Source organism: Neolamprologus brichardi, chromosome 20 (genome assembly GCF_056152115.1).
Source record: "Neolamprologus brichardi isolate AB-2024 chromosome 20, ASM5615211v1, whole genome shotgun sequence".
Classification (NCBI taxonomy): Eukaryota; Metazoa; Chordata; class Actinopteri; order Cichliformes; family Cichlidae; genus Neolamprologus; species Neolamprologus brichardi.
The window spans coordinates 21,236,839-21,264,411 of NC_142123.1; the positions used below are offsets into that span (position 1 = coordinate 21,236,839).

The 27,573-nt window shown below is 40.1% G+C and overlaps 1 protein-coding gene across 7 annotated transcripts; it reads left to right on the top strand.

Moving 5' to 3' along the window:
• Positions 1–120: 120 nt before the first annotated feature.
• On the top strand, positions 121–27,521 carry znf512b (zinc finger protein 512B). 7 transcript variants are annotated; one of them, XM_006796330.2, is made up of 18 exons: positions 121–989; positions 1,089–1,317; positions 2,635–2,769; positions 11,282–11,361; positions 11,514–11,642; positions 11,951–12,126; positions 12,216–12,499; positions 12,593–12,664; positions 14,054–14,188; positions 15,143–15,270; positions 16,408–16,500; positions 19,048–19,146; positions 19,796–20,050; positions 20,208–20,549; positions 20,762–20,863; positions 21,004–21,066; positions 22,490–22,588; positions 23,727–27,521. In XM_006796330.2, exons 3-18 carry the CDS (start codon positions 2,637–2,639, stop codon positions 24,066–24,068), a joined length of 2,532 nt encoding a protein of 843 aa, XP_006796393.1. In that variant the 5' UTR covers positions 121–989; positions 1,089–1,317; positions 2,635–2,636; the 3' UTR covers positions 24,069–27,521. The 7 variants fall into 7 exon arrangements, with proteins under 7 accessions (XP_006796393.1, XP_035766049.1, XP_006796394.1 ...); XM_035910156.2 differs by having other exon boundaries at positions 1,135–1,317; XM_006796331.2 differs by having other exon boundaries at positions 121–1,317; positions 19,898–20,050.
• Positions 27,522–27,573: the final 52 nt, after the last annotated feature.

Here is a 27,573-nt window from a genome sequence, read left to right on the forward strand (position 1 = left end):
AAGACTTTTACTCTTTACAAAACTCTGGCTTTAAATGCAAAATATTGAGCCAATTAATAATTCACTTTTTTATGTGGAGCCCTTTGCTCTTATGTATAGCCTTACTAAATTATAGGCATACTTGATATTTCAGAGGCTTTTTTTGGAGGGAGCTACTTGCAGTGACTACAGCACCGGCCTGGTATGACAGCTAGAACAGCCTGCCACAGACTGGACAAGAAGCCTTTATCGGCTACGCGGGAGGACATGGGAAGAACATTTTGGCTGCAGCTAGATTAAAATAATTCGCTAAGGGTTTGTATACGGAATTTAAGCCCTGACCCCTTTTTTTTTTGTCGTCAGGAGCGAGCGCCGTTACGTCGGAAGAGTAGCACGAGCCGGTATTGCAGCGAGTTTATTAGCCAGAAAGCCCACTATTATTCAGCTCGAAAATTGATAATAATAATAACGCGAGAGTTTGCAAGTTGCCTCAAGACTGTAGTCGCAACTGTCAAAGGTGGAGTGGATACGCGCATGACCCAACACACATTACTGTAATACTGTACACGGCCGCCGAGATAATATCCGTATAAAAAACGAATAATCCCGAGGTAAGGAGCGAGGAGTGAACCAAACCCGACCGAGATTTGGCGCTTCTGCTGATTCGTTTTCGTTCGTTTTCTTTTACTCTAACCAACAGACTCACAGCCGTCGAAATTACTGCACTAAACATATTTTTGTGCCTCCCTTTAGCTCCTGCCAGCGCAAGGATTTTTTTTTACTCCTCCTTCGTAATAAAGTCGCCATTTTGCTTCACTGCCTATATAAACCATCCCGTATTCTAATATTTTTTCTCAAGGAGTCGAGGGCTCTGTCTTTCCTGGCTATTTCTATTAATTTGGAGAGTTTAACGAGAAGACAAGGGTTGGAGAAGTGCCTCGTGGTATACATATTAATGCACGAAAGGAGAACGAGAGGGGGGGGCAAGGCAATTGGAAGCTGGAAATAAGGTGAAAGTATCCTGGATTTCTTTTCATGTTCAGACGAATTTATAATTTCTCATCTCCTGCACTGCTCTTTTTTACCGTCCACCTGGTCGTCGTCTGCAGACTGGGGGGGACAGGACGACGGTGACGACTGTCCGCTTCCTTTCAGGCCCCCCAAGCTCAACCTGACCGCTCCTTGACGCACAGCAGGTGTGATTGCCATGTAACTTAACGTTGGTGAAAAAAACCGCCTACTTTGGTGCCTGTCTCCTGCCCCTGACCTCCTCCTACCTCACGTGGATGACCCGGGGCCACCCGGGCTCTGGTGCTGGGTGACTGCTCGACAGTTAAGGTAGGTGTGGCCGGGGAGGAGGAAGAAAGTAGAGCACTATTTTAGTTAACCACATAAATAGGCAACTCAGACCTTGTTGTAGTTGTCAAACAGCGTGGCAGTGTGCCACGTGCGGTGTTAAAATACTTATTTCTAGGTTGGTCTCTCAGCAGATTGTGAGAGGAGATGTGAGTGGGTGTCACGGGGTTTTGTTGTGTCTAGCTAAGTGTATGGTAATAAAGTTTCTGTAGCAGGTTTGTGTTTACATGTAGATTTAATCGTTTACGAAAACCCCAGCTGCAATGAATTTATTCATTTATTTATTTAATAGGAGGATGCTGTTGAAACACTGTGGCAAATCTAAAACGGGGTTATCCTACATAATTATTATAGGGTTGCACAGTAAGACTCACCATCAATCAGCCATATCTTTCTCACCACCTCTGTTTATTTTAAGTAGTTATGAGCTGACCTGTAGCCCATCTCTTCATGCTCTGATACATCATACCGGAAAAGGAAGATGCCTAGTGTTAATGTGTGAAAGATTTCATCAAGTTGCACCCTGCAGCAAGTTCACCGTGCATTTTATAGTCAAAATCATCAAAACTTTACAACTACTGTGAATGCTTTATCTCTGTGGTATTCACGCAGTGAATTGCACAGCATGTAAACGGACACCGAGTGGCCCCCATTGAGTGACCCTTTGTGTGCTTTGTAATTCATTAGGAGAGTGACATGAATGTGTGCTAAGAGAAACCATGTTGGATTGTAATCAGTACCACTCACCATAATTAGCAATTGTCAGCCTCTATTCACAAGGCTGTTCCTTCCTGATGGGGAATGATGTTTAAGCACAGAGAGTCTGAACTTGACATGTACAATATAAGCATCGGGATTGATAGATGTAATGTATCTCACTTGACCTGAACTAGAGATCGCTGGTTTTCATAGTAAAGAAAGCTTGTACAGCTGCTCAGGAAAGTAGCTTTGTATCCCCACCATCTCTTTGACTCACCTTTTGTCTAATGGGCAGAGCATGAAGTTAGTGTGCGAGTAAGAGTATTGATTTTGAAATGAAAACATGGAAGGTCACACCCTCATTACCACACGTGTGCCTGCGCTCAGACAACCTTCAGGCCAATAGCACTGATGGCCAACATAAAGAAGCTGCATTATTGAACAAGGAGACAGCATCATCACACGCTATTGATGAAGCAGACTTTGCTAATAATGTTTTGACAAACAATGGATTCGGATTAATGAGCAGCAGAAGCATTTCTGATATTACCTTTAGCTATGTCTCCTGTGTGTTTGTACCCCCTCGTTTGTACATTGCAGGCATGGAGAGCCCAAGTGGGCCCAAGCTTGGGAAGCTGTCCTCATCAGGGCTGTCAAGGGGCCGAACGCCCAAGCATGGACATCCCCAGGAGCAAGTTAGAACCATGTCAACCCCTGAAAACCACAGCAAACATAGTGAGTGACGAGCCGCTACATTTTGTTGAATGAATAGTGTGTGAGTTCAGGTTTTGTTGGTATGACTCAAGTTTGCTCCTGGACTGATTCTAGGATGAAGTTCATGAAGCGATACAGTGTGAAGAGTAGGTACTGGGTGCATACAGCATGACATACTAACACATATATGACAACTGAATTTTTTGTTTTTGCATATTTGTTTCTTAGATCCAGCAGGTTTGCATTGGCTAAAGTTTTGTAATTCCAGCTAGTGCACTTTAGTGTGCTTTCTCAAGGATTTGATTAGCATACCATGCATGCAGGGGTCTCTGTAGCTGCTTTTTTTTTTTTTGAATGGATTATATTTTATTAGAAATCAATGGTTTCAGGTTCAGTGTAATTCTACCCCTCTCACCACAGTAGAGCCTGGAAACTCCAGCAATTTTCCTGAGACTGCTTTACAGTGAGAAAAGCAAACAAACAAAAATTGCCAAGCACTGACACAAGTGAAACCCCAGGCCATCTGGATGGAAATGGAAGATTTTGGAAAGAGAGGGCCAGACTGGGGAATTATTTTTCAATCCAATAACCAGTAGATCATCATGACTTTGTTAATAGCGTTGGGCAGGCTTGGAAAAATGGGGCTGTTCTAATATGACCCAGTTGTTTTGGTTGCTACAAAATAGCCTCTCATTCCCAGACACACAGAGCACAAACACTAGACTAGGTGCTTCGGTTTATTTTCTTTTCATGTTATTATTCAGCCCTGTAGGCCAGAGTTTCATACCGTTGTGCATGCATGTGTTTCTGTGTGTGTTTGCTTGTTGTGGTTATTAATGCAAAGCTTGTGTTGCAGGAAATGAGAGTTCAGCGACACATGGAACAAAAAAAAGTGTGGAATCCCTTTACTAAAATCTTCCTTGTATTTATGACTGTCTGCAAGATCTTCCCATAGTTAGAAATAAAACACTCCTCCTCAACTTCTCATTGTGTAGGGTCTGGCAGCTGATTGGCTGTTTTTGCTGTTAAAGTACATTTGTTTTTTGAATGACATGGTTTTTGCTGCAGCCTCTTAAAGTTTTGTGTTTTATGGGCATTTTTTACACTTTATTACTCAGTAAATAAGAGGAGTTTATAAATCAATCAGCAGAAAGTTTGTGCTGGGCTCTGCTCTGATCGATGTGAGGCTAAAGACAAGAGATTAGAGACACACTTTTGGCTTAGCTTCACTAATGAATAACTCTGATGACTGCACGTTTTACTGTGTGCGCGCGTCTTAAAGTAATACTATCACAGGTGATGGATTGGTCCTGGTTTTTATGGGGCTTTTTCAGGTTACTTAAGATTCTGCTATTTCTGTGTGTCTATTTCATTTTCTCTTTTTACACTTGATCTGTCTGGACTTGCAATTATGTTGAGCTTCTAAGTGATACCAGTAGTATTTAGATCATGTTTGATACTGCAAGTCTGTGCTATTGTCTGTTTTAAGAATAGCTTCTGGCACAAAAGATAAGAATCTATGTTCCACTATGTCTAAGGAAGCTTAGCTGGTAACATTGCCAGCTGGTTGAGATTTATCTTCTCTAAGAACCACAAGGAGAGAGACAGAGCTTCTCCTGGAGCACATGTAGATTGTACTGACCAATAAGAAGATGAATATAGACATAACATACAACACGGGAAATGTATAAGAAATTCTACATTTCCATTTTAGGAATATAGTTAAATTTTGTACAGTAACCCGTTTGGAATATGATTTATAAACCAGTAAGATATTCATTGACTGACTGACTGTGCCAAATTATGTTTCAAACACCAAGCAATCTTTTACGATTTTCAGTCTCCTTAACTTATTATTTAGAAATTTTATAGATGTTATGATAAGGAGAAATGCTACAGTGGTGATATAATGAACCTGGCACTGGCTTGTCTATCCCAGGGGGGATATGAACCTCAGTTTGGGGAAACAAAGGCATCAATATCTAAGGCTCCCTATGAAGGTTTTTCAGTCCATGCTCATTGCACACAGTGTGCTCTTCTGATAACCTCATTATCTGCCCTCATCACTCTGGTTACTTCTTCATTTTTCATTTTATGTCCATGGAGAGTTTGGACTGTTATGTTGCGTTATCAGTTCTCATGTTGGCCCATAAATCTCCAGCTGGAAACTTTGCATGATGTAATAGCGGAGAAATCCCGTCTGGCTGTTGTACTGGTGGTTTCCTGAAATCACTGTGTGCCTTTATATGTGACAACAAAACTTGGGTTTGTGTGCTTTCCTAGAGTGTTGTGGTTGAGCTGTCACCTTGCCACACCAGAGAAGTCACAGGAAAGAATGTGGTCCTTGAGGGTGATTTGCGCTCTGTTTCTCTCTTTTGTGCTTCAAGATGTTTCCTATTAATGTCTTGTTTGATTCTAAAGCTAAGTCATTTTTCTATTTAGATAGAACTAATGCTGTTTTGCCAAGTGCTGTAGGCCCTGAAAATAGTTACCTTTCAGCAAACATTAACCCAAGTCTAAATAAGTAAATAAGTAAAACGTACTTGTGTGAAAGGCCGCCCCCTTCTTTACCCTCTCGGACCCCAGAACACACTATCCAGTCGGCATGTTCTGTGTAAGAGGAGATGAGCGCTCCAGATTTGTTGTTGTATGGTAACATAAGTGGGTTAGGAGGGGAGCTGAGAGCGTGATAAGTTTTATGCTTGTGGCTGTGTGTGAATGATAATGTGCTATTTGGTGCCATTTGTTTGTGTTTATGTTTATGCATCTGTTGGTGCCTGTGTTTGCCCTAGCATGTGTGTTCTCATGCTACACTTGTCTACTCTGGCTGTGCAGACCTTCTTTTCAGGTCCACAGTTGCTCTCTATTGACCCGGTATATCTGCGTCAGTATCCGTCCATCAGTCTCTTGCTTTTCCTCTAAATGTGCTGCTTTTTCAAGCTTTCTCTCACTTACTTGTTGTCCAGACATGACTGTCATTGCTCACTGTTCTGTCCTTCCTCAGCCTCGTCAACTATTTCTTGTTTACCTATTAGCAGTGACTTAACCTCACTATTCCTGCCACTTCCCATTCCTTCTTCAACCTGTTCCCAACCGTTACCCTCACTTCTGGTCTTAACTCTTATCACATTTCATATTTGTTACATTTTCTAGGGACTTCCTCTTAATGGCTTGAGTCTATCAAATCAGCAAAATAACAAAAGATCAAATCAATAAAAAGCTATAGATTGAGACTGTTTGTTTATGGGTAGAAATTGAATTTTGGTGCTTTTCTCAGCCTGATGCTACACCTCATTTTGAGGAGAGTCCTTTGTCATCTTTGTCACACCTTCACTTGGCAGACTTGTGGATGGTTAATGAGAAGGAGTACAGGGAAATGGGAGAGGAGAGAGATTGAGTTGGTGAGTCACTGTCCATAAGGAGGGTATTGCAAACAGTTTGTTGCAGGCATTGTCTCTCTGGCACACATATAAAGTGTTGGATGCCCTGTTGCATAAGCTTATTTTATTGTTATGTTTTTTTTCCAAGTGTGTCTATATATGTTGTGCATCAATTGTAAACTCCCCAGTGATTGGTCAGTTCTCCATTATCCCTCAGGTTTTATCTAAAACTGTTACGATTTGATGTCACTAAACATGGCATTGGCTGTGGGCCAAATAAGTATCAAGTAATTCATTGAGTTTCCAATAATATGAAGCATGCTGTTGATGTGGAAGGCTGTAAAATCAATACAGGTGTGAAGAAGCTGTTGAGGTACAATGAGTCACCAGATTATGTAGCAGAAATCTCAAGCCTGAGCTCTATTCTTGGCTGCTTTACATGTGGTTTAGTGGTGGAAGTAAACTGATATTCTACCAAATGTCTGTGTAGTGATCCCTGGCCTCTCAAACAAAGTGATTCCCCATACAGTAAGTCTGCGGGCAATAGAAATTGGCATTCATTAGGACACTGAAGAATCTCCCAGTGTAACTGTTTTCACTAAGACTGAGTGACTAGTGCAAGTATAGAAATAAATGTAATTATTTTATATATCCATTTTCTTAGACAGGTCACCAGTCTATTACAGAGAGGCAGATTTCCATTCAAGCTCACAATCGCACCAATGGACAATTTAGAATCACCAGTTAACCAAACGTGTTTGGGTGGTGGGAGGAAACCGTAGTGCTCTGAGAGAACCCTTGCAAGCAAAGGGAGACAATGCAAATGTCACACAGAAAGACCTCCAGTCAACCAGTGGTGTCAAACCAGGAGCTTTTTGCTTTGAGGCAACAATGTTAACCACTGGACCAACAACTCTCCCTGAATAATGTAAGTGATAGCAAATGCCACAGTGTATGCCAGCACTCAGAATGGTTTAATATTAGGAAATAGGTGAAACAAATAGGAAGGTAATGCCACTAGACAAAAATCCAAAAGTAACCTTTCAGCATATAATAAATCGAGTTGTCTAAGAGTTGTTTTTACTCTTCTTGGATCTCTAATTCACCGTACATGAGAGATGCTTGAAGAAGACCCCAATTGGTAAATTTGTTCTGCCCCATGATAGGGAAACTTTGGCCAATCTGATCTTTTCTGGAAAAGAACAGTCAAATAGTGTGGCGTAGTACGAAGAAAAAGTTTGGGTATAAAGCACCCCACTGTGCAGTGGGCTAATGAGAGGGCATTCTTAGAGGAAAGCTGGATTTGATTTCTTTGTAAAGCAATAAGTCAACATTGGCATTATTTTAATACATACCAACACATACATATCAAACTGGCAGGGTGGAATGGGGCTCAGAAGAGAGCCCCATACTTTCAAATTCTGGTCCTTTCCTAGATTGCTGCCAACAGGAACTCTAATTTATTTTGCAAATAAACCAGTGGAGCTCCACCAGATTCTTTTATTTGTGGTTGTGTCCACTTTTCAGTTAAGGCAACCCAGAGCAAAGGTATTTTTTCTTGCAATGCTCTATAAATTATACAGATTTATAAACATTGCTACTGATGAATTGCTGTTTTCTTTCCATTAAAAAAATAATGAATTTTGACAGATTAGTTAAATGTTTGTGTTTCAACAAGTGGATTTATGTAAAAGATTAAGCTCAGATGGTTACACAAAGAAAGAGAGAGAAAGGAGGGAGGGGAGAAAAAGACAGAGAGAGAGCGAGAGAGAGATAGAGAGAGGAAAGACTAAGACGGAAAGTGAGAGCCAGACTCACTGAGACTCTGGGGTTTTTTTCAGTTAGCTGTATCAGGGTAGTAAGACTTATCTGGTGTTGCACCACCTCACTCCTTACTCACTGTCTGGAATCAGGCCTGACTGTGAGGGAATATAGGAACGTCTTCAAAAGGAGGTGTGTATATAAATGGAACAACTGGTGTGCATGTGTGTGTGTGTGTGTGTGTGTGAGAGAGAGAGAGAGAGAGAGAGAGAGGAAAGAAGGAGGGAGGAAATGAGAGAACATAATGTAAAATAGCATATAAATATGTGCGTGTGCTTGTATAAAAGCGGTGAACTGTTGCTAAATCAAATGTGTGAAGGAAGGAAACAGTAAGAAAGAAGAAGTTAAAGCACAATAGACAAAAATTTATAGCAGAAACAGAGATGTTAGTAAGGTCCTGTGGTTGCATTCACTATAAAAGCTGCACAGCTTGCACATGCTGTACAGTCATCTGCTAGTGCGTTTGCTCTGCAATGAGTCCAGGTGTATTCGTTTATACATCTAGCGTCTGTTGAGATTGAGGAAGTAACTGTGTCTTGTCTTTTTTTTGTGAAGTAGCATGAGTGGTGAGTGATGTTGTTTGTGTGTTGTCTTTCTAAACTACAGTATGTCTAAAACCAACTGTGAAGGCACAGACAAAGGCTCCTGTGTGACTGTTTGTCAAGGAAAACAAATGACTGTTCTGTGTGTGTATGTGTGTGTGTGTACATTTGTGGGTAATGTGTGAACCCTTGCACTCAGGGAGAGCAGTTGCAGGCGTAGCTAGGAGAACTCAGAGGTTATTTGAGATCATTAGACAGCTGCCAACACTCCTGGTTCTCTTCTCTTCTCTTGTCTTCTCTTCTCTTCTCTTCTCTTCTCTTCTCTTCTCTTCTCTTCTCTTCTCTTCTCTTCTCTTCTCTTCTCTTCTCTTCTCTTCTGTCAGTGTTAACCAGTCTGCAGCAACAGTTGCAGACAGCTGGGAGCGAGTCACACTCTGACATTAGTTGAACAGCTGTTTTATCCCTATGGTCTGCGCCTGAGAACTGGGGTTTAGATTTGCCACAATAGACCTGCTTTGTTTCCTACCAAGACAATGGTTGTGATTGCCTGAATGTTTGAGCACAAGTGTGCTAGCCATAGCCATACAAACAAAGTAAAATGTATAAAAACATTTTATTGTGTGTGCACAGTTCACCCCAGAAAATCAAGTTTTTTTAAAAAAAATTCTCTTTGCTCTAACTTTTGCCAGCATGTGCACTGCTGTGGCTTTGCAGTGTGATTTTTGCCTGTTTGCACTGTAGCCTGCTGCATGTGGGCCTAATTGTTCTGCTTGCTGTAAAGAGGCCTCTGATAATGGTAACTAAGACAAGTGGATCTTATTCCCATAGCAACAAGAACATATCTTTCCCAAGAGCAGAATTCATTAATTATGCCTTTCTTTTACAAGACCTTTATTTTCTAAGACAGGAATTAGAATGCATGCTCAATTTCCTCCTCAGCATAAGAGCTGCACCGCCGACTGCATCACCTCTCCAGCTGCTACCCAGACAGCTAATAGAGAAATGCTCTGTCGCCTGGAGAATATTAATACACTCATATCCATGCAACCACATCTTGCTCACACTCGGTAGTAATGGTTTTGTGTACTTGTTTGCGTGTCAGTGTGCCCTGATGTGTGTGTTTACACCTTGTGTCATCAACTATTCCAAAACACAGTCAGTATTGCTTTGCTACTTCTTATTACATTTTATTTAGTCTTGCTTTATTTTCAATCTACCTTATTATTGTGAGTATGAAGTAAAATGTTACATATAATCTGCCTACATATGTTTGTATCTGTGTTTCCCAACTGAGAGAGGAAAAAGAAGACAAATGAGGGAAAAGGGAGAGAGCTGATACTGTGTAATAAAACACGAAGGGAAATGAGCAGGGGAGGCCATAGTAGGTTAGTCCTCGTGTGCTTCTTATACACATTAACATCCCTGGTATGGAGAGTTGTTTTTGAGGGGGTCAAAGGGTGGCTTTTGCTAACACAAGCTGTTTTTTGTAAGAGAAATGATGGCATTAAGTCAATTCATTTATCTGATGGAAAATTATCCAACCATTTTGTAATCCTTGTAGGCACACAGTGTGCTCTGATCCAGTTTGGGACCTGCTGCAAATGGGCAGCACCAGGCATGTGCATGCTGCCTTGGCTTGTCAATTTGCAGGAGAAGAAAATAGTTAGCAGAAAAAAATGTTATGGTGATGTGAAAGAGATCTAAAAAAAAAGTGCATTCCACTTCACAACACAATACCATCTTCTCTACTGTAAATAGATTTTATGTCACTGAAGCATCTCTTGAAGCGTCTTTGTTTCCTGCTTCTTTCTACTGTTGCTGTTGGGTCTTGTCAGATTAATGCAGAGTAAGTTGAGAGAACATGTAAAGCCATATCATTTTGTAGAGCAAACTACAGCTACCTGGAGCACTATGATTCAGTGTTATGCTCAATCAGAGTTATCCACCTCTGCAATTCTCTTCTCTTCCTCAACATCCTGTGCTCTCCTCTTCTTCCTTTGTCAACCCCCCTCCCCTTCTTCCACATGCATACACTCATCTTCAGCTCTTTCCGCCTTCCCTCTCTCCTTCTTCAAGGAGCAGTGTATAGAGGGAATAGAGTGCAGGGCTGATAGTGTGGAGGTCTAATTGCACCCGAGAAGAGAGCAGTGATGAGCCAGTGGAACCGTAGAGAGACACTGGAAAGGGTGTGAGCAAAGAAAGGGAAGAAAAGTGAGAAAAGTAGACATGGGGTGAGAAAGAAGTAAAGCAGCAGCATGAGAGATGGAGGGAATGAGCAATAGAGAGCACATAGAAAGCTGAGGCAGTCGGTCTGCAGTCTGCTGTGTCAGAGGTCCATGCAGGCACTAGCGATTTATAGCTGATCTGTTTGGCTTTACATAAGGCCTTTGCCCAGGCTGCCTCATTTTTCCCTCACTTACACACACAATCGTGGACATCCATTCTGTGTCCCTCCACAGAAGAGGCTAACATTTGAACAATGGTCACAGTTAAACCTAAACACTGTATAACTTTGCATTTGTTTGTTTTTCTTCAGAAGTGTTAGTGTTCATACTTATTTTGCAGTTTTGGTGAATACAAATCTATTCTTCAAAATCTCTTTGTGATATCTCAAGAGCATATCTAGACATGACAAGTCAAATATAACTAGGCTCGTTAGGTCAATAACAAAGAAGGTCCAAATGAAACTTCAGGATTTTAGGTATTACAGAATTTTTTATTTTATGGATATGGAGTGCTGGCAGTAGATTGTTTTTAGCTCTGATGTGGCTTTCTTTCTCGCTTTGCCAGGTCCAGTGTGTGATGAGCCAGCAGAGGGGAAGCGGAAAGGTCGTCCTAAAGCAGAAATGCAGGAACTGAGAAGCATCCCTGTGAGTATTTCTCTTTGAAATGAGTGGGTACTTGAAGTGGGCTTCATTTTTCTTGCACAGTAGGCAGCTCCCCATGAATATTCACAATATACAGTGCTATATAGCAATAAATCTGGCGTGGATTCAACTCTCTCTTCCTCACCCCTGATCAGGCCCATATGATAGTACAATGGAAGGAAGAGTTTAAGCGGCGCTCCAGGGTAAAATGTCCGTGTTCAGGCTGCTGGTTAGAGTTTCCCAGCATCTATGGCGTCAAGTACCACTATCAGCGCTGCCCGGGGGTGAGTCACTAGCCTCTGCTCTTTCCTGCCACAAGGCTGTTTATACCTTTATGCTTCAAAGTAGACTTGTAGCACTGGACCACTTTATAGGAGAAACCCATCCGATAGGGGACCGTTTAATAATTCCAGAGAATATATAATGGCCTTTTTACAAACCTGAGCAATTATTAAGGCTTTTTCAAAAACCTAAGATAAGTCAGCTGGAGGGGTTTTTTTATTTTCTTTTTTGTAACAGCTACCCACTGTCATTAGATTTTGGATAGGGAGAGAACTCACTTTGAATCTCCTCTTCGTATGTCTGCATCCAGGCCACCGTAGCTGAAAAGCTGAGTCATGGCTGTCCCTACTGTGAGGCCGTGTTTGCCACAAAGGTGCGCCTGCAGAAACACAAACTGTGGAATCACCCAGAGAGAGTCAGCATGGAAACCAAGGACGAGCAACCTAAGCTTCAAAAGACTTTTGTGAAGTCCAGCGCTAAGAAAAGGTGACTGAGATATAGCTCAAATTCCTAACCAGATTGAGTCACTTAAAGATAACTGCCTAAAACTGTCCTGTCTCATTCTGTGAATTCAGGCCCATGGAGATCAGTCCCCCCTCTCCTGTGTTCTTCAAAGTGAAAAAGACCCATGAAGTGTCCACACCCTCTCAGAATGGGGAGCTGGCCTACCAGAAAAATGAGAGGAAACAGCACAGCCACAGCCAGCCTTCACAACAAATTCACCAGACCCTGCCAGTCCAGCCTCACTCCCAGCAATCTCATTCCCAAAGCACGTCATCTGATGCAGGGGGAAGTGAAAGCGAGGGGGGCAGCCTTCCCCCTTCTTTTCCTGACGAAGACCCAGAACGAATGAAGCACAGTAAGATTTCAACATGCCATTTGAAATGTTCTCAATTATATGCTTCCAGTATATTTGTATAACCATTATGCACTGTTTTTCCTCCTGCACTAGGACGAAAGCAGAAAACACCTAAGAAATTCACTGGAGAACAGCCCTCAATATCTGGAACTTTTGGATTGAAAGGTAGATACCTTTTATTAAAAGGAAAACATGGTTGTTGTTTTTTTTAGTGAAAACTTGAGCATGACAAAGAATTTTGTGATGTAATTTCACATACCACTGTAGGGCTGTTTGATATAACGATATATAAAGTTCTCTCTTTCTCTTATATTTAATATAACCACACTATAGATGGACAAGCGCCTTTTTTTTATGCGTTGTTGTTAGCAACAGCGACGGTAAAACCACCGCGTGTCCACTTGTTTATTTTCCACATAAACCTTTCACAATAAAGCTCAAGATCCTGTTGAGACTTTTCAAAATAAACTGAATCATGTGAAAGAGTATACAGAGTGTTTACGGATGAGAAGCAAAAAAGAGCCACCAGGTGCTAAAAAATAAACCTTAGATTCAAACGTTAGAACAGGCTTCACCCGCAGCACGCCGTGTAATAAATACTCACAAAGAAAACGGCGGCCGCTACAACTTATGTCTAAAAATGTATAGTTTCATGCATCGATTAAAACACTCGACTCTACCAGGTACATGACGCGCAGCTGGAAACACTTCACGCAAGTCGAGCTGCCCGAGATTCACAGAATTTACAGAAAATGTTAAATTTCTGTGATTTATATTGTTATCAGGGCGATAGATGTCTTATATCGGGATATGAGATTCTGGTCATATTGCACGTCCCTATGCCACTGATATAATAAAAATATGAGACAGAATAGTTTTTTTTTGTATGCTGGTTGATTTACAACAGACCTTAGGAGCCCTTTGCTAATTTACTTAAATATTGAGTTCCAGAGTGGACAAATGTGCCACTGCTGGGAGTAGGGACTCCAAAGAACTTTATTACATTATTAGTTATGTAAGTGACTGAGATTGCACTGAGATTGCACCCTGCTGCCACTGATCAATGGTGCTGTTTTTTTACACAGTGCTAATGTAGCAGCTGTAGAGATGTCTCATATCTGGCTAAATTAATCAGTGACTCACACATCAAGCACACATTACATACGCATATTTTTTTCAGCCTTTCTTTGTCTCATTCACATATATGCTGAAAATGCTCAGTGACTCATATAGCATACAGAGGGCTGTAAACTACTTACTATCACTTGTCAGACATTTCACCTGCAGCTCACAGGCGCTGTCTTTTGCTGTCTTTTAGTCTGCTTGTCATTGATTTGGTATAGCTCAAAACAACTTCCATTTTCAGCCTCCTTTTTTCAATTTATAGTCAGTATCAACTTTCTGTTTTTAGTATCGTGTTCTTGTTTGGTTTGCCCTACATCTGTCCCACTCGCATTTCTCACTTTATCTTGTATACTTTCAGTTTGAATTTTAATCACTAGCGTGACTGTCTGTGTATATGTGTGTGTCTGCGTGTGCACATGTGTGTTGTAGGTATGACTAAGGTAGAGGAGAAGCTGAAGGCAGGCCGTGTGAAGAGACCAGAGGGGAGTGGGTTCACTGAGGAGGCTCAGAGAAGACCTTCGTCAGTTCAGCCCTCCAGAAAAGACTCGGCCACAACAAGCTCTGGTGAACACCAAGATCACATTTTTTAAATTAATCATCCATCTATCTAGCCATCCACACATCCATCCATCCAGCTATACATTTTCATATCTACCTGTCCAATTCAGGGTTTTGGGGGGGGCTGTCATAAGGCTAACAAAGAAGCTAACACATTCATGCTTACTTCACACCTACAGCCAACCAAGTTTATTAAGTAAAAACTAAAATTAAGGTTTGAAAAAAATTAGTTGGCTAAAATAACAATAAAATGTATAAAAAAAATTAAGACTTTCTTAAAAAAAACAGTGAACTTGAAAAACTAATTAAAATAAAAATACAGCGTAAGTAACCTTAGTTTTAGGATCTGTTCGTTTGGTATAAATGTTATTATAGCTTCCTTGATTGGGAATTGATGGACATGTTTGAACATTTAAACTAACTAAAAGAAAACCAAAACTATACATTTTCAAACAGTAAATGCTAAACTGAAATGAGAAACCCATTCTGGAAAATAACTGAAGCTAGAATTGGAACTAGAAAATACACTGATCACTCTGCCACCAACTTAGAATTACCAGTTAACCAGTTAACATGCATGCCTTTGGACTACTTGAGGAAGCCAGAGTAATTGGAGAAACCCCACGCAGGCAGAAGAACATACATAGTTATTAATCAGTCAAATATAATTATTACTTTTATAAGTTGCATCATGTTTTCTTCAAAGAGCATTTCTTAAATCTTAATGAGATATGCATGCATATGACAAAAACGACAAAATATTTATCTTCAAACTATCAAAACCCCATGGATATTCAGTTCAGTCATATGAAACTGAGAAAGTGGCAATCTTTCACTTTTGGGAAGCTAAAAACGTAAGTGCTTACTGATCATCTAGATTGCTGACACATAAGGACATCATACCAGTGTAATTTCATTGGCTAAATAACAAAGCAGTACTGTGCTCTGAATGTTACTCAGGAGCTGTTCCTGACACTCAGTGGCAGCGAGCAATCTCAGAGAGAGGTGAAGTGGTGTGTCCCACTTGCTCCATCGTTACCAGGAAAACAATCCATGGCCTCAAGAAACACATGGAGATTTGTCAAAAGGTCAGTAGTCGATGCATCTGTTCATCAGAGGGGGAGCGGGGTGGCTGCGCTGTCAAAACAGCTGTTAGAGCAAACTGTGAAACCAGTAAAATTGTTTTGCTGGTAGTAGCATTCAAAGACAAACTGGAGCTGTAAAGCTCAGCTTGAAGAAGCCTTGCATTGTGGTTATTGTGCACTGAATACGTTAAAACTGGGGAGCCTGGGAACCTTTTCTAGCAAAGATAATGAAAATAAGGCTATCAGATTGCCCATGAGCCTGTTGCTGATTCACCACTGTTCTTTCCTTAGACCAGTTGTGATAGATACTGACTGCTGCGGTCCAGAAACACCCCATAGGAGCTGCAGTTTTTGAAGATGTTCATAGTCATCATAATCTGGTCCTTCTCAGGCTCATTTAAATCCTTACACTTAACACATCAACTTTGAGGAAAAAATGTTCACTTGCCCCCCTAATATATCCCACCCACTAACAGGTGCTATGATAAAGAGATAATCGGTTTTATTTGCTTCATCTGCCAGTGGTCATAATGTTATGTATGATCATAAAAGGGGAAGGGAAGGGCCCTGTAAGCTACTGGAAATATAGTGTGTAATGCACTCAGTTGTGGTTATTAGCAGTAATAAATGAAAATGGGCTAAAGCGTGGGGGAAAAAAAGGTTATTTGAGTTGTATTATATCAAGCTTGTCTAGTGGATGAATGAGGTTGAGTGTTGCAGTAGCCTCAGCCCTCAAAGACAGTGTTCCTGCAGCCTGTTTTAATGGCTCTTTAGCCTAGTGGCCTGTGTGACTCTATTAAAGTGACAGTGTGCTGTTAAGCAATGACAGAATCATCACATTACCACTGGGTCACTCACCATCAAGACACCTCTGTCTCCAAATCAATACTGAAGCGAGGAGAGAAGCTACAACAAAGAACACTATGTGATAAATTGGGGTGGGGGGGTTTAAGGTTCCTAATGTGTCCCTTGCCCTTTACTTTGACCAGAACATGCACTAGTAACAAACTTTATTAGGTTACAGATGAAATGTTGACATACTGATGGATTCAATAAAGAGCAAAGCCAGCAGGAGTGGGTTATTTTCTTCTCATAGAAAAATGTTATCTGAGCTTCTTCTTTGGCCTTCAACCCCTGCAGCTCCAGGATGCCCTGAAGTGCCAGCAGTGCCACAAGCAGTTCAGGTCCAAGGCCGGCCTCAACTACCACACCATGGCCGAGCACAACAGCAAGGTACGTCGCTGATGTTTTACTTTGTAAACCAGTTTCAAAGACTTTAAACTTAAAAATGACACCCTGTGACTGATTTTGCTCCTTTTTCTATGACTCATTATGAGTCCAGATGGTTTGGGTGATCAGATCATCACTGAACATGGTAATTAGTTTCAAACAACACCAAAGAACTGAAAAGTGAATGCTAATAGTTTGGTTTGTCATGACAGTATGCATGGAAATCCTACATTTATTTCTGCTAGTATCAGTTTACACAGCAGATGTCCATCTATTTATATGCATCAACGTATAGAGTAAAAAATATACTCTATCCTATAATTTTATCCGTTACAAAAGTATTGTCAGATGCTATGATGATCTCTCAAAATTTGATCTTGTGGTCTCTAAAAAATCGTGATTGTAAAGTTGAACTGGCGATTGGTATTCCTGTCAGTGAAGTGCTCACATTTCTTTCTGCAGCTGTCTTAACTCTGACAGCAGAGAGCTTCATTAAGATATTATCATGACACTCCTGCATTAGAGCAGTGGTGCCACTATGAAGTTTGCTGAATAATTTAAAGCTACCCGTTTCAAAACGTATTATAAAAGATTAATGAATCTACACTCAGCAAACCTTGTGGCATGTGTGTTTGTGTTTTTTTGTGAATGCGTATGGTTATAGTATATGAAATACATGGTAATCTATGTGTATGTGTTTAACAGGCTTTGGCTGTGTAATGTTTGCTAGATTAAGGGCTCTGATAGATGACCGTGCCATCTGTGTCAGCCAAGTTAAACTGTTTGATGCTGCCATTTGTCTTCAGAGGGGACCTGTTGTGTCCTGACCTTATTGGCAGGATTCCAGTCCAGAAGAGCAAAAGGCATTAGTGCATTATTTTTGTGTGTGTGTGTGTATGTGTGTGTGTGTGTGTGTGTGTGTGTGCGCGTGCGTGCGTGCGTGTTAAGAATAAAATGCTTAAAGGTTGCACAAGGTAGTCTTCCTACACATCTAAACTTCTGCTGTTTCTGTTCTTCTGATTAGATAATTACAACTTTTGTGACAGAATGAAAGCTGTTATTGTGTTAATCTCTGTTTGTGTGTTGGTGTGCTCTAGATTTGAAGTAGTTCCTTATTAAAGAAGGCTTTTTTAGCTTGTGGGTTTGACTGGTGTCACACTCTTTTTACTTGTCTTTCCAATGAATTTTAAAATTCAGGAAATTGAAAGATCAGGAGGAGATAACACATTTCTTAAAATCACAGTCTTTAGAAGTATGACGTGTCCTTAGCCCTCTTTCTGTTTAGATACAAACGTTTCCTTTGTGCTACAGTAAGACAAGTACTTTTCTACAGTATCAATCATGTTATTTATTAATGCTACAATGTATACAATGTTATACATTGTAGCGGTTTTAGAGTCATGTTTTTAAGGAAGTAGGCACTACTACAACTGTGCTTTTGGATACACTGTATATTAAGGCATTTATTCATTCAAAAGTATCAAAAAGACCAGTGTTTGGTGCCTTTGAATTGCAAAGCAATTTTTTTCATCACTCATGTGTTCATCCGACAAATCTGCAGAACTTTTGTTCATGCAAATATGTTGCACTAATGTATTTTCCAGTATTTGTGAATCACTTGGTACAGTGTCCTTTAACATAGAATAGAAAAATGAGCATATAATGAAAAAAAAAGCTTTTGCTCATACATTTTATTAGCGGTGTTAAGTTTACATATGTTAATTTGTCCAGCACTATTGCAATAAGTTGAATTTCTTATTAATATTCCTATATTAAACCGATTTGCACTTCAGTCTCATGTAAGCTGTGTTACTGTGTTTGGTTTCTGTATGACTTGGAGACTTCACTGACCATTGCTCTGCTATTGTAAGTCTTGTCATGTGGCTTTACCCAAATGCAGTGTGGGAAAGGCAGCAGGCTGACAGAAGGACAGGGGTCACCCACTGAGATTGACCTTGGCGTTGCTACTGTGATAGTGCTGCCTCATTCTCTTACGCTTGCTCTTTTGCTCCTTCCCTGATAGAAGCATTAAGAATACAAGCTGATGTCGTTTCATTGTTGCTAGCTCTGTCATTGTATATCAAAGGCTAGCTGGTGCCTGTCCTGCTACCCTCAGGCTTTTGCAGTAGCTTTATTGAAGTACTCAAGTGGTATCTCCCTCCTACCTTTAAAGAAAGCTACTGTAGTGTTGTGTGTCAGTCATCTCTGTGTGTTAACACATGAGAAAGCACATGAAATGTGTTCCGCTGGGATCCCTCAGTTAGTCTACTCTCTCTCCAGTCCCCTGCATTTCTTTTCCATCTCTGGCAGCCCTACCATCTGTTGTTCTGGTCTTGGCTGGTGTTTGGCACCAACCAACATGCGAGCGAAAACACGAGTTTGACAGTTGTCATAAACATGCCTTGAGTAACAGCCTCACCAGGAAACCATTTAATGATCCTGGCATCGTGTGAACATTAGAGATAGAAAACACATTTTGATTGCTTTTTTTTTTTAGTCATGAGGAAGTGGGGTGTGTGGTGGTGTGATAGTGTATTTGTTCCCCCTTAGCCCTCAGGGAGTGAAGGCCAGACGGGCAACGAGCACGAGGAGAGGGAAAGGCTGCGCCGAGTGCTCAAACAAATGGGACGAATTAAGTGTCCCAGTGAGGTATGCACTTCTTCTTTTTCCCTGGTCCTTTCCTCTTTTACTGTCTCTCATTCTATACTACTCTTGCTTTCCTGTGTCTTTCATTTCCATTCGTCTCAACCTTTATGTCTTTTATGTCACATTTCTGTCCCTCGTCATCTGCCAGTTTTGATTTCATTTCTCTCTTGTCCTCAGGATCTTCTTTTGTGCCTTTCTCCTTTTACATCTCTCTCGCTCTCTCTCGCTCTCGCTCTTTCGCTGTCTCTTGTTATCTTTCTCTCTCTTCCTTCCCTCTTCCCTCTCTTTTTCCTTTATGCCTTGTTCTTGACATGTTGCCCAAAATCACATCAACACCCTGCTTCGCATTACTCACACTAGAGTGCAAAAGGCAGAGAGAGTAAGAATAGAAAGAGCTGTAAAGAATAAACTCTACAGTGACATGTCTTCACACTGAAAAATGAGCATCTTTCTCCTGTTTTCTCTGTCTTTTTAACATTAACCACAAAGTATTGACCAAATGCAGCGTTCCATTAAAACTACACTTTGTTCCACTTACCCAGTCTCTTGCTTAATGTTTGTTTTCATTCTGTCTCATTTTTGTCATTGGCGTCACTCAATCACACAAACATTTTGTGTACAAACACACACGCACACACGTACACAAATACAGGGCTGTTCAGCCCACTTTTCCAGTCTGATGGGCTACCAGTATCACCAGCAGCGTTGTGGAAGAGAGTGTTCTGACGATGCGAAGCCTGTGTTTCTGTGCCAGCACTGTGGAAAAAGCTACCGCTCCAAGGCTGGCAGAGACTACCATGTACGCACCGAACACTCCCCGGCCATCACCACCACAATGACAGCCGCAGCCACCACCAACCTCATGGATAGTATCACTGACACCAACAACAACACTGGCAAGGAGAGGGTGAGATCATCATAGACAAGGGTTGTAGTAGCAGTTATAAGAGATGAACCTTTTTTTCCTTTTCATTTTATGCTGATTACAAGCACTTTTTACTGAATTTTAATGAGTACCTAAAGTTTTCCTATATTTTCACTCAAAGGTCTTACTGTTCCTTCAGGTGATCTCTGAAGAATCTCCAACAGGAGGTAAGAAGGAGCAAAGCCAAACTGAAAGGAAACGGTGGCAAGAGAAAGCCCCATCCAGCCATCCTAAGGAGAAGGACAGAGGCGCTAGAGAGAAGGACAGGGAAAAGGAAAGGGAGCAGGAACAAGATCAACAAAAAGCAGCACAGATTGAGAGACAGGGGGAGGACTTTGAAAGGACCCCCAGTGGCAGGGTGAGACGGCGGTCAGCTCAGGTGGCGGTGTTCCACCTGCAAGAAATTGCTGAGGATGAGCTGGCTAAAGACTGGGGCACAAAACGCCGCATCAAGGATGACCTGGTTCCTGACAGCAAGAGGGTGAGGAATAAAATTTGGATGCATTAAGTGCACATGGTGACCACAGTAAATACAGTACATTAGCAGTCCAGGTCAAAGGCCATGCAAAGGCTCCACACAAACTCCATCAGCAGATTTAAAAAATCCTTTATGTTAAATCCACTTTTTTACACTGTAGAATTATATTAATAACTTGAATACTGATAGATTAAAAAAAGTTGTCTTCTGCATAGTTAAACTACACCCGCCCTGGCCTCCCCAACTTCAGCCCAGAGCTTCTAGAGGCTTGGAAAAACCAAGTCAAGGAGAAGGGCTTCATCTGCTGCACAAACGAAGTAAGAATATACAAGTACACCATGTACAAAAAATAACTTACAATATCTGAGCAAAACAAAAGGGATTTGCCTTAACGTTGAGTGTAACATAAATACTAAGTCAGTGTGTTTAATCCCTATTTGTTTCTGCTTTGTCCTAGAACTGTGAAGCTGTCTATTCCAGCGTGTCAGGACTAAAGGCCCATCTCGCCAACTGCAGCAAGGTACAAATCCACACTGCTGCAAAACTCAATGTCTGAGAATATTACTGGATATACAGTAATATTGCAACAAACCAATACAGACATCCCAAAAATACAGTCAAACTGAAAAAAAAAAATTAAGAAAAAGGAAGTGGAATCTGATGGTACAGTTCAAACAAAATTAAGACAAATAAAGATACAAAATGAAGAGAAAGCAGGAAGTATTAGAATCACAGCATGATCTTGTATAACTTGTAAAACAGGATCTATTTTGCTCATTTCCAACTATCTCATCTCAACGATTTTTCACTCTCTACTAGAGTACCTTTGTATTATTAACAATTTACTATGATTCTTGAGGTGAGGGGGGTGGGTATACTGGGCTTTTGTGCTGTCTGTCAGTTCATCCGCTGTATACTACAAGCCTTTTTAGATTGACTGTGTCCTGGAAAGAAAGGTTTGGGAGGGGCTGCTGCACTCATATTAAGGATATCCCTTCTCACTGACATCATACAGAGTGAAGCATAGTAAATATTTTCGAACATTCTGAAACCTGAGTTTTTGGTTGATAGGCATTCATTGCATGTAAGTTAACCTCTGCATTTGAAACTATGGCCCTGATCACTATCAGAATCCACCAAGATTTTGTTTTTGAGCTGTATTTTCTCAAAATATGTTTTTAAGCTTATTTAAATAAAAACTTAACTTGGAATATGTTTTTAACACCCTCCTGCTGTAAAAGGCTGACAGGGTATGGTTTTTGGTGGGTTCTTAAGTTGCACCTTCTGCAGCAACCTTAAACTGGTTATCTAAGCAAATATCTTATGAGTCATGAGGCAGAAAATTGGCTTATGAACAGGTGGACATGGTAAAGATGATTTGTTAAATTTCAAAAATTTCTGTCCACATGGCAGTCAAGAATGGACAAATAAGGCTATGGTATAGTTAGAATTTGGCATAAACAACATAGAAACATGCATCTATTCTCTTTTGTGTCAACAATTCAGGGTGTTCAGGTAGTGTAATGATGTGAGGGATAATTTCTTTGCGCATTTTAGTACCAGTTGAGTGTCATAAATGCCAAAGACCGAGTATTGTTGCTGACCATCTTGATCACTTTATGACCATCCCTTTGTGTACCCATCATCTAATGACTACAGCTGGCGTGATAATGGACCAAGTAACAAAGGTCATACCATCTCATATTGGTTTGTTGAACCAAACAGTGACTTTAGTGTACTCGGGTGTCTTCCACAACTACCAGATCCAACAGAGAACCTTTGGAATGTGGTGGAACAGGAGATACACCAGATGATGCCGTTACCCACAAATCAGGAACAAACATTTGATGATATCATGTTAACACAGACCAAAATCTCAGGGGAAAGTTTAAGTGTGTCCAACCAGGTACTAGCAACATTTCTGGTGTGTGTGTTTGTTACAGGGTGGTGGCGAAATGGGGAAGTACACCTGTCTGATCTGTCAGAAGGAGTTCAGCTCGGAGAGTGGCGTCAAATACCATATTAGCAAGACACACTCACAGGTGGGTCACTGTCAGTATAAACTTAGAGGTTGCCATTAACATGACCCACTTAGTAAATTTCATTTCTGGTAATACGTCATAAAATAATGAACGGCATTGGTTAATCTTAGATCCAGTTTATTTTATCAGACTTGTTGCCAATATGACCGAAAAGAGCACTAAGAGGCTGGTCACTGGGACTCACTGGGAATTGTTGTGGAAAAGTGTATGAAGAAGAATGTGCAGACCACATTTGGCAATAGTAGTCAACCAGTCTATAATAATTTGGTTGAGTGAAGTGTAGGACAGATCGTATCTTCCTGCTGCCATGAAATTTTATGATGTTGTTATTAACACAAAAGATTCATGGGCAGGTTACCAACATGGTAACAGTAATGAACCCATTTCTACTGTTTTACTAGTTACATATTGTATTTTTGTTTGTTTTTGAGAAACATTCAAATGTCTCTGATTGGTTGAATAAAGTTTTTTGTTTTTATCTAAAAGGCAAAGCAAATCCAGAAGTGTGTCTACGGCTCCAAAAAGTTTCTGCAGTTTTATGCAAGTCTATGGGAAAATAGACTCAGAGACCAGCCGCTAGTTTCAGGTCATCTTGAATTGAACATTAAGTCCATTATGGCTATACTTTTAACAGCCAGATAGGAGGACTTTCTAACGACATGTCAATCATGTCATATCCGGTTTCAAAACACCAAGACAGTGAAGCCACACACTTTAGGCTTCATAATGAGACTTTCTAAACTAACGAGTGACATCATGGTGGCTACATCCACCTGTTATACTGTCTGTGGGTAAAACCAGCTAGGTTGCATATTAACCTTGTCATAATACTCTTGCACTCAACAAGTCTATACATATTTTCCTTGAACTAATCTTTTCTCTTCACCAACAACAACTTTAGTTACAAGATAACACATACAGGTTTTTTTTCCTTATAAAAAAGCCTCTTTGTTTTTCGGTTTTAACATCCCCATCTTGTCCCCAGTTAACATTAACCTTTGGTGTTCAGACATGGTGGTTTATACAGTTATTTAGAAAGAAAAATGTATACACATGCAGTTGTATTCTGCTTGTTTGCCTTCTTTGGATCTTGACTGGTTTACTGTTTTTTTTTTGTTTGTTTGTTTTTTTGTCTTAGAACTGGTTCCGTGCAGCTGCCAGTCAAGTTGTGTCCAGTAGCAAAACTAAAGTCCCAGAGAACAATGGGATAAAGGCCGAAGTGAGGAACGGAGCAACAACTGGTAAAAAGAGGGGCCGTAAACCAAAAGAGCGCCCCCCTGTGAATGTACCTCTCGAAACAAAAACTGAGGCACTTACCACCCAAAACTCAACCCCTGCCGCGACTCTGTTCTCTGGCACAGCACAGCCCCCAACTCTGTTCCCTGACCCAACGGACAGTGATAATTCAGGCCAAAACAGACAGCCAATTCCCTCCGCCACCAGAAGAAACAAACCCAAGAGGCTGTTACTGTCCGACTAGCTCTGCTTTTGTTGACCTAGGAGCCCGAGAGGATTCTTTCTTTAAATATCTGCCAGGAAGCTTAAAGACATTTCTAGCGCTACAAGAACTTGGCACTGAGAAGAAAGCCAAAAATCAACCAATATGAAGTAAAACCCAGTCTTCAAATCTTGGTTTCAAACCCCCCGAGATAATGTGTATACTGTTGTACTCAGAACAGTAGTGTTTTATTTCCCCATTCCACTTTTGTCTCCCATTTAAGGCACATTTTTCAATTTCTGTACTCACAGCAGGGGTGTCAGTAGTAATCAAAGTCCTGACCTAAACATAGATTTTTTTTTAAACAGAGTTAGTATTCTAAATACCAATGGAGAGTCATTTTCTCTGCAAGATTTGTGTTGTGTTTGAGAGGTTTTAAAAAGGATATTCTATTAGCATGGTGAAGTCATTTAATAATAGCTAGTGTTTTCACATTTTTTCACAGATATACTGTACTGTGTACATGAACAATATCTATATCTATATCTATATACTCAAAGCAATGATGCCATCCGTCATTTCCAAGCCTGAAACATCCAATTGGATCATAAGCGGTCAGAATTGTTTGCAGTGTGTGCTTTAGTGCAATGTTGTTTTAATATAGTTTTTTTTCTAGTTTGACTTTTATTGTTTCTTGCTTTTCATGTTTTACATAAGCAAATGTCATATAAGCTAAAATGTTTGTAAGTTGTTCATGTTTCACATTATTTTTTACAGTTGTTACTTCCAAGGATTTTTTTTTCACATGACTGTGAACAGTATCTGCTTTGACAACCATAATTAAGTGTGAAAAGATTATTTCCAGACTTGTTTTACACGGAGGTTGAGAAGCAGAATACCCAGAAAAGTGACTGATATTTTTATCTGTAAGGCATACTGCAACTTAGTTGCGATTAGAAATAGAAAGACACGTTTAATTGAATTTAAAAAAACAAACAGGAAAAAAAATCAATGTTGAAACACTCTAAAATCGGTCTAGCAAAGCGAAATGTTTGACAGGAGGAAGAATTCTGTGTGAAGCTTGTTGCACCATTGCAGCACAATCAAATGAGGAGGCCACGTTTTGGCTACTGCTTTAGCTTGAATCAAAGCTGAGGAGGGAATTTTAAAAATATACTATCTTTTATAGAGAGGTCCAGGATAATAATCTTTTATTAAACAGAAAAACTGCTAATTAAGATTCACATATAATAATGTAAATGAATGAATTCTTGAACGCTCAAAGTTATTGCCTTGCACTTTAACCTTTAACCCTTCCTGCTCCCCTCTTGTAGTTTTGCACTCCAGAACTATTCACCCTAACCTAGTGGCTGTCTGGTGCAGGAGTGGGATTTTTGTTTGTTTGGTTTTTTTTAACTCTGGTGGTAAACTAGAGAAGAGACTAAGTTTGTCATGAGCAACATGACTGACACTTTCTATATTGTATCTGAAATCCAACGCAATGGTATAATTATGATTCACCTCACAAAGCCATAACTGGTCTTATTGAAGTTTAGGGCTGCTTAGCCACTTAATGTTAGATTAGCTTAAAATATATAAATATATAAACAAAATATTAAATGACTTTTCAAAATCTAAAAGATTAGAGAATATTTTCACTTTAACATGTTGAAAGTAGATACTTGAATCCACAGTTGTATTAACAATTTGAGCAAATTAAAACTCCATGAATATTTGATTTATATTTGAAGTTTATGTCCATGAAAATAACGACTTGCTTGCTTAAAAAAATACAGATCATAAATCTATTTTATATTCTATGGTGTGTGTTACTTAGATAGCAATCTGATAGCTTTGGATAAAATTATGTGAGGATATCCTGGTGAGATAATAAGGGTGCTTTACTTGCCACTCTACCTTAAGGGCCTGATACAACTCACTCAAGTCCATATTATCCTTACTGGCAAGTCCTCTGAATTTTGCACCATAATGTCAATGTCATTAAAATCAAGCACTGATGTCAGCAGAACATTTTCAAGAAACATTGAATTTGAAATGTGTGTTTTTCCAGGTGGTGTCATTCCTACGCTGTGACTTTTTATAACGTAACGCAAAGATTCAATCTGAATTCCTCCATTGCTAATCAACTGATGGAGTTAATTCAGGTGGGGATGATTATGCACGTGTCTCTGTCATCGGGATGGACCTTTATCTTCTACCTGGGTTCAGATGACAGAGAGGATAAGATGAACAAGCACTGAGTGGTCCTCGGACCTTTTCAATATGAGTTGTCCAGACTTTGTGTGTGTGCGTGTGTGTGTGTATTAAACAGTTAGCACCTTTTTTTGTAATGACTGGATGTCAGAAATAGTAACACTTTTGAGTGTTATGCTGTGGCACAGAATCAGTTCATCAGCTGCTTGTTACTCGTTTCATTAATGACGTCACATTGACTGTGTTTACCTGACGAGCTTTGGTGTTGCAATATGATAGTTTAGCACTGCTTTTAACAGTGGGTATTTTATATTTTATCACACCCTTTACTATCTGTCTTCCTATGATGTGGAAATCACATATCTATCCCGCAGTGTGAGCTAACTGCAACATGTTTAGAGAGTACAGCAATACACCATATTTAGCTGATTTTGTTGGCTTGCTGATATTTTGATATCGATGTGTCTTCTCGAAATTGTATGGCTTTTTTTTCCCACTCCCCTCCTTTTATTAATTTGCTTTAAAAATGCTTTTTACATATGATGAAATCTACACAAAAAAGGTTGAGAAACTTTGTAGACCACAAACAACATTGTAGGCCTGTGTGTTGGCATACACTGTTATTTTATCCATTTTGACAATGCACATAAATTGAGCTTTTTCAGTACATGATGGCAAACAGATTGAGAGAGTCCTTTTATTATTATCTATTCAGTATGGGACAACAAGGCATATGTATGTGTGTTTGTTTCTGTATTTAGTGCACTTACTATACCATGAAATAGGCTTGAAATAGGAGTGTTGTTGGAGCTTTCTAGTTACCTGGACTGTGTGTGGTGTGACTTTTGTACCTGGGGAAACAGCAGGCTCAAGTGTCTTCCCTTTGTCAGCAATGTTATTTCCAAAACCAAGATTATTCCTTAGAAATTCCCCTAGACAGCTGAAGAAGTTTACACTTTTTATTTGGTGGTTTGTTTTGTATGCTACCTAGTTCAAAAGCAGGAAATGGCATCCAGCTCTGTTGTTGGGGTCATTGTGATGAGTTTTAAGAGATGATGTTGTAGCTCATAACTGTTTATGGTATATAGGTAACAAATTAAATGAGACTAATGATGTATTAAAGATTTCCATATCTGAAATTAAGCTGTATAGTACCTAACATTGGAGGATTCAACACCTCCTTTGAGTCTGAACTGTTACAATTTTTTCTCCCAAACTTGTTGTATTACCTGTGCATTAGTATCCCTTAACTAATTAATAAAAGTTTGTTGACTAAACATGTGTCATCTCTGTCACCTTTTAGTTACTTTTTTATAGCTATTGCAATGTACGA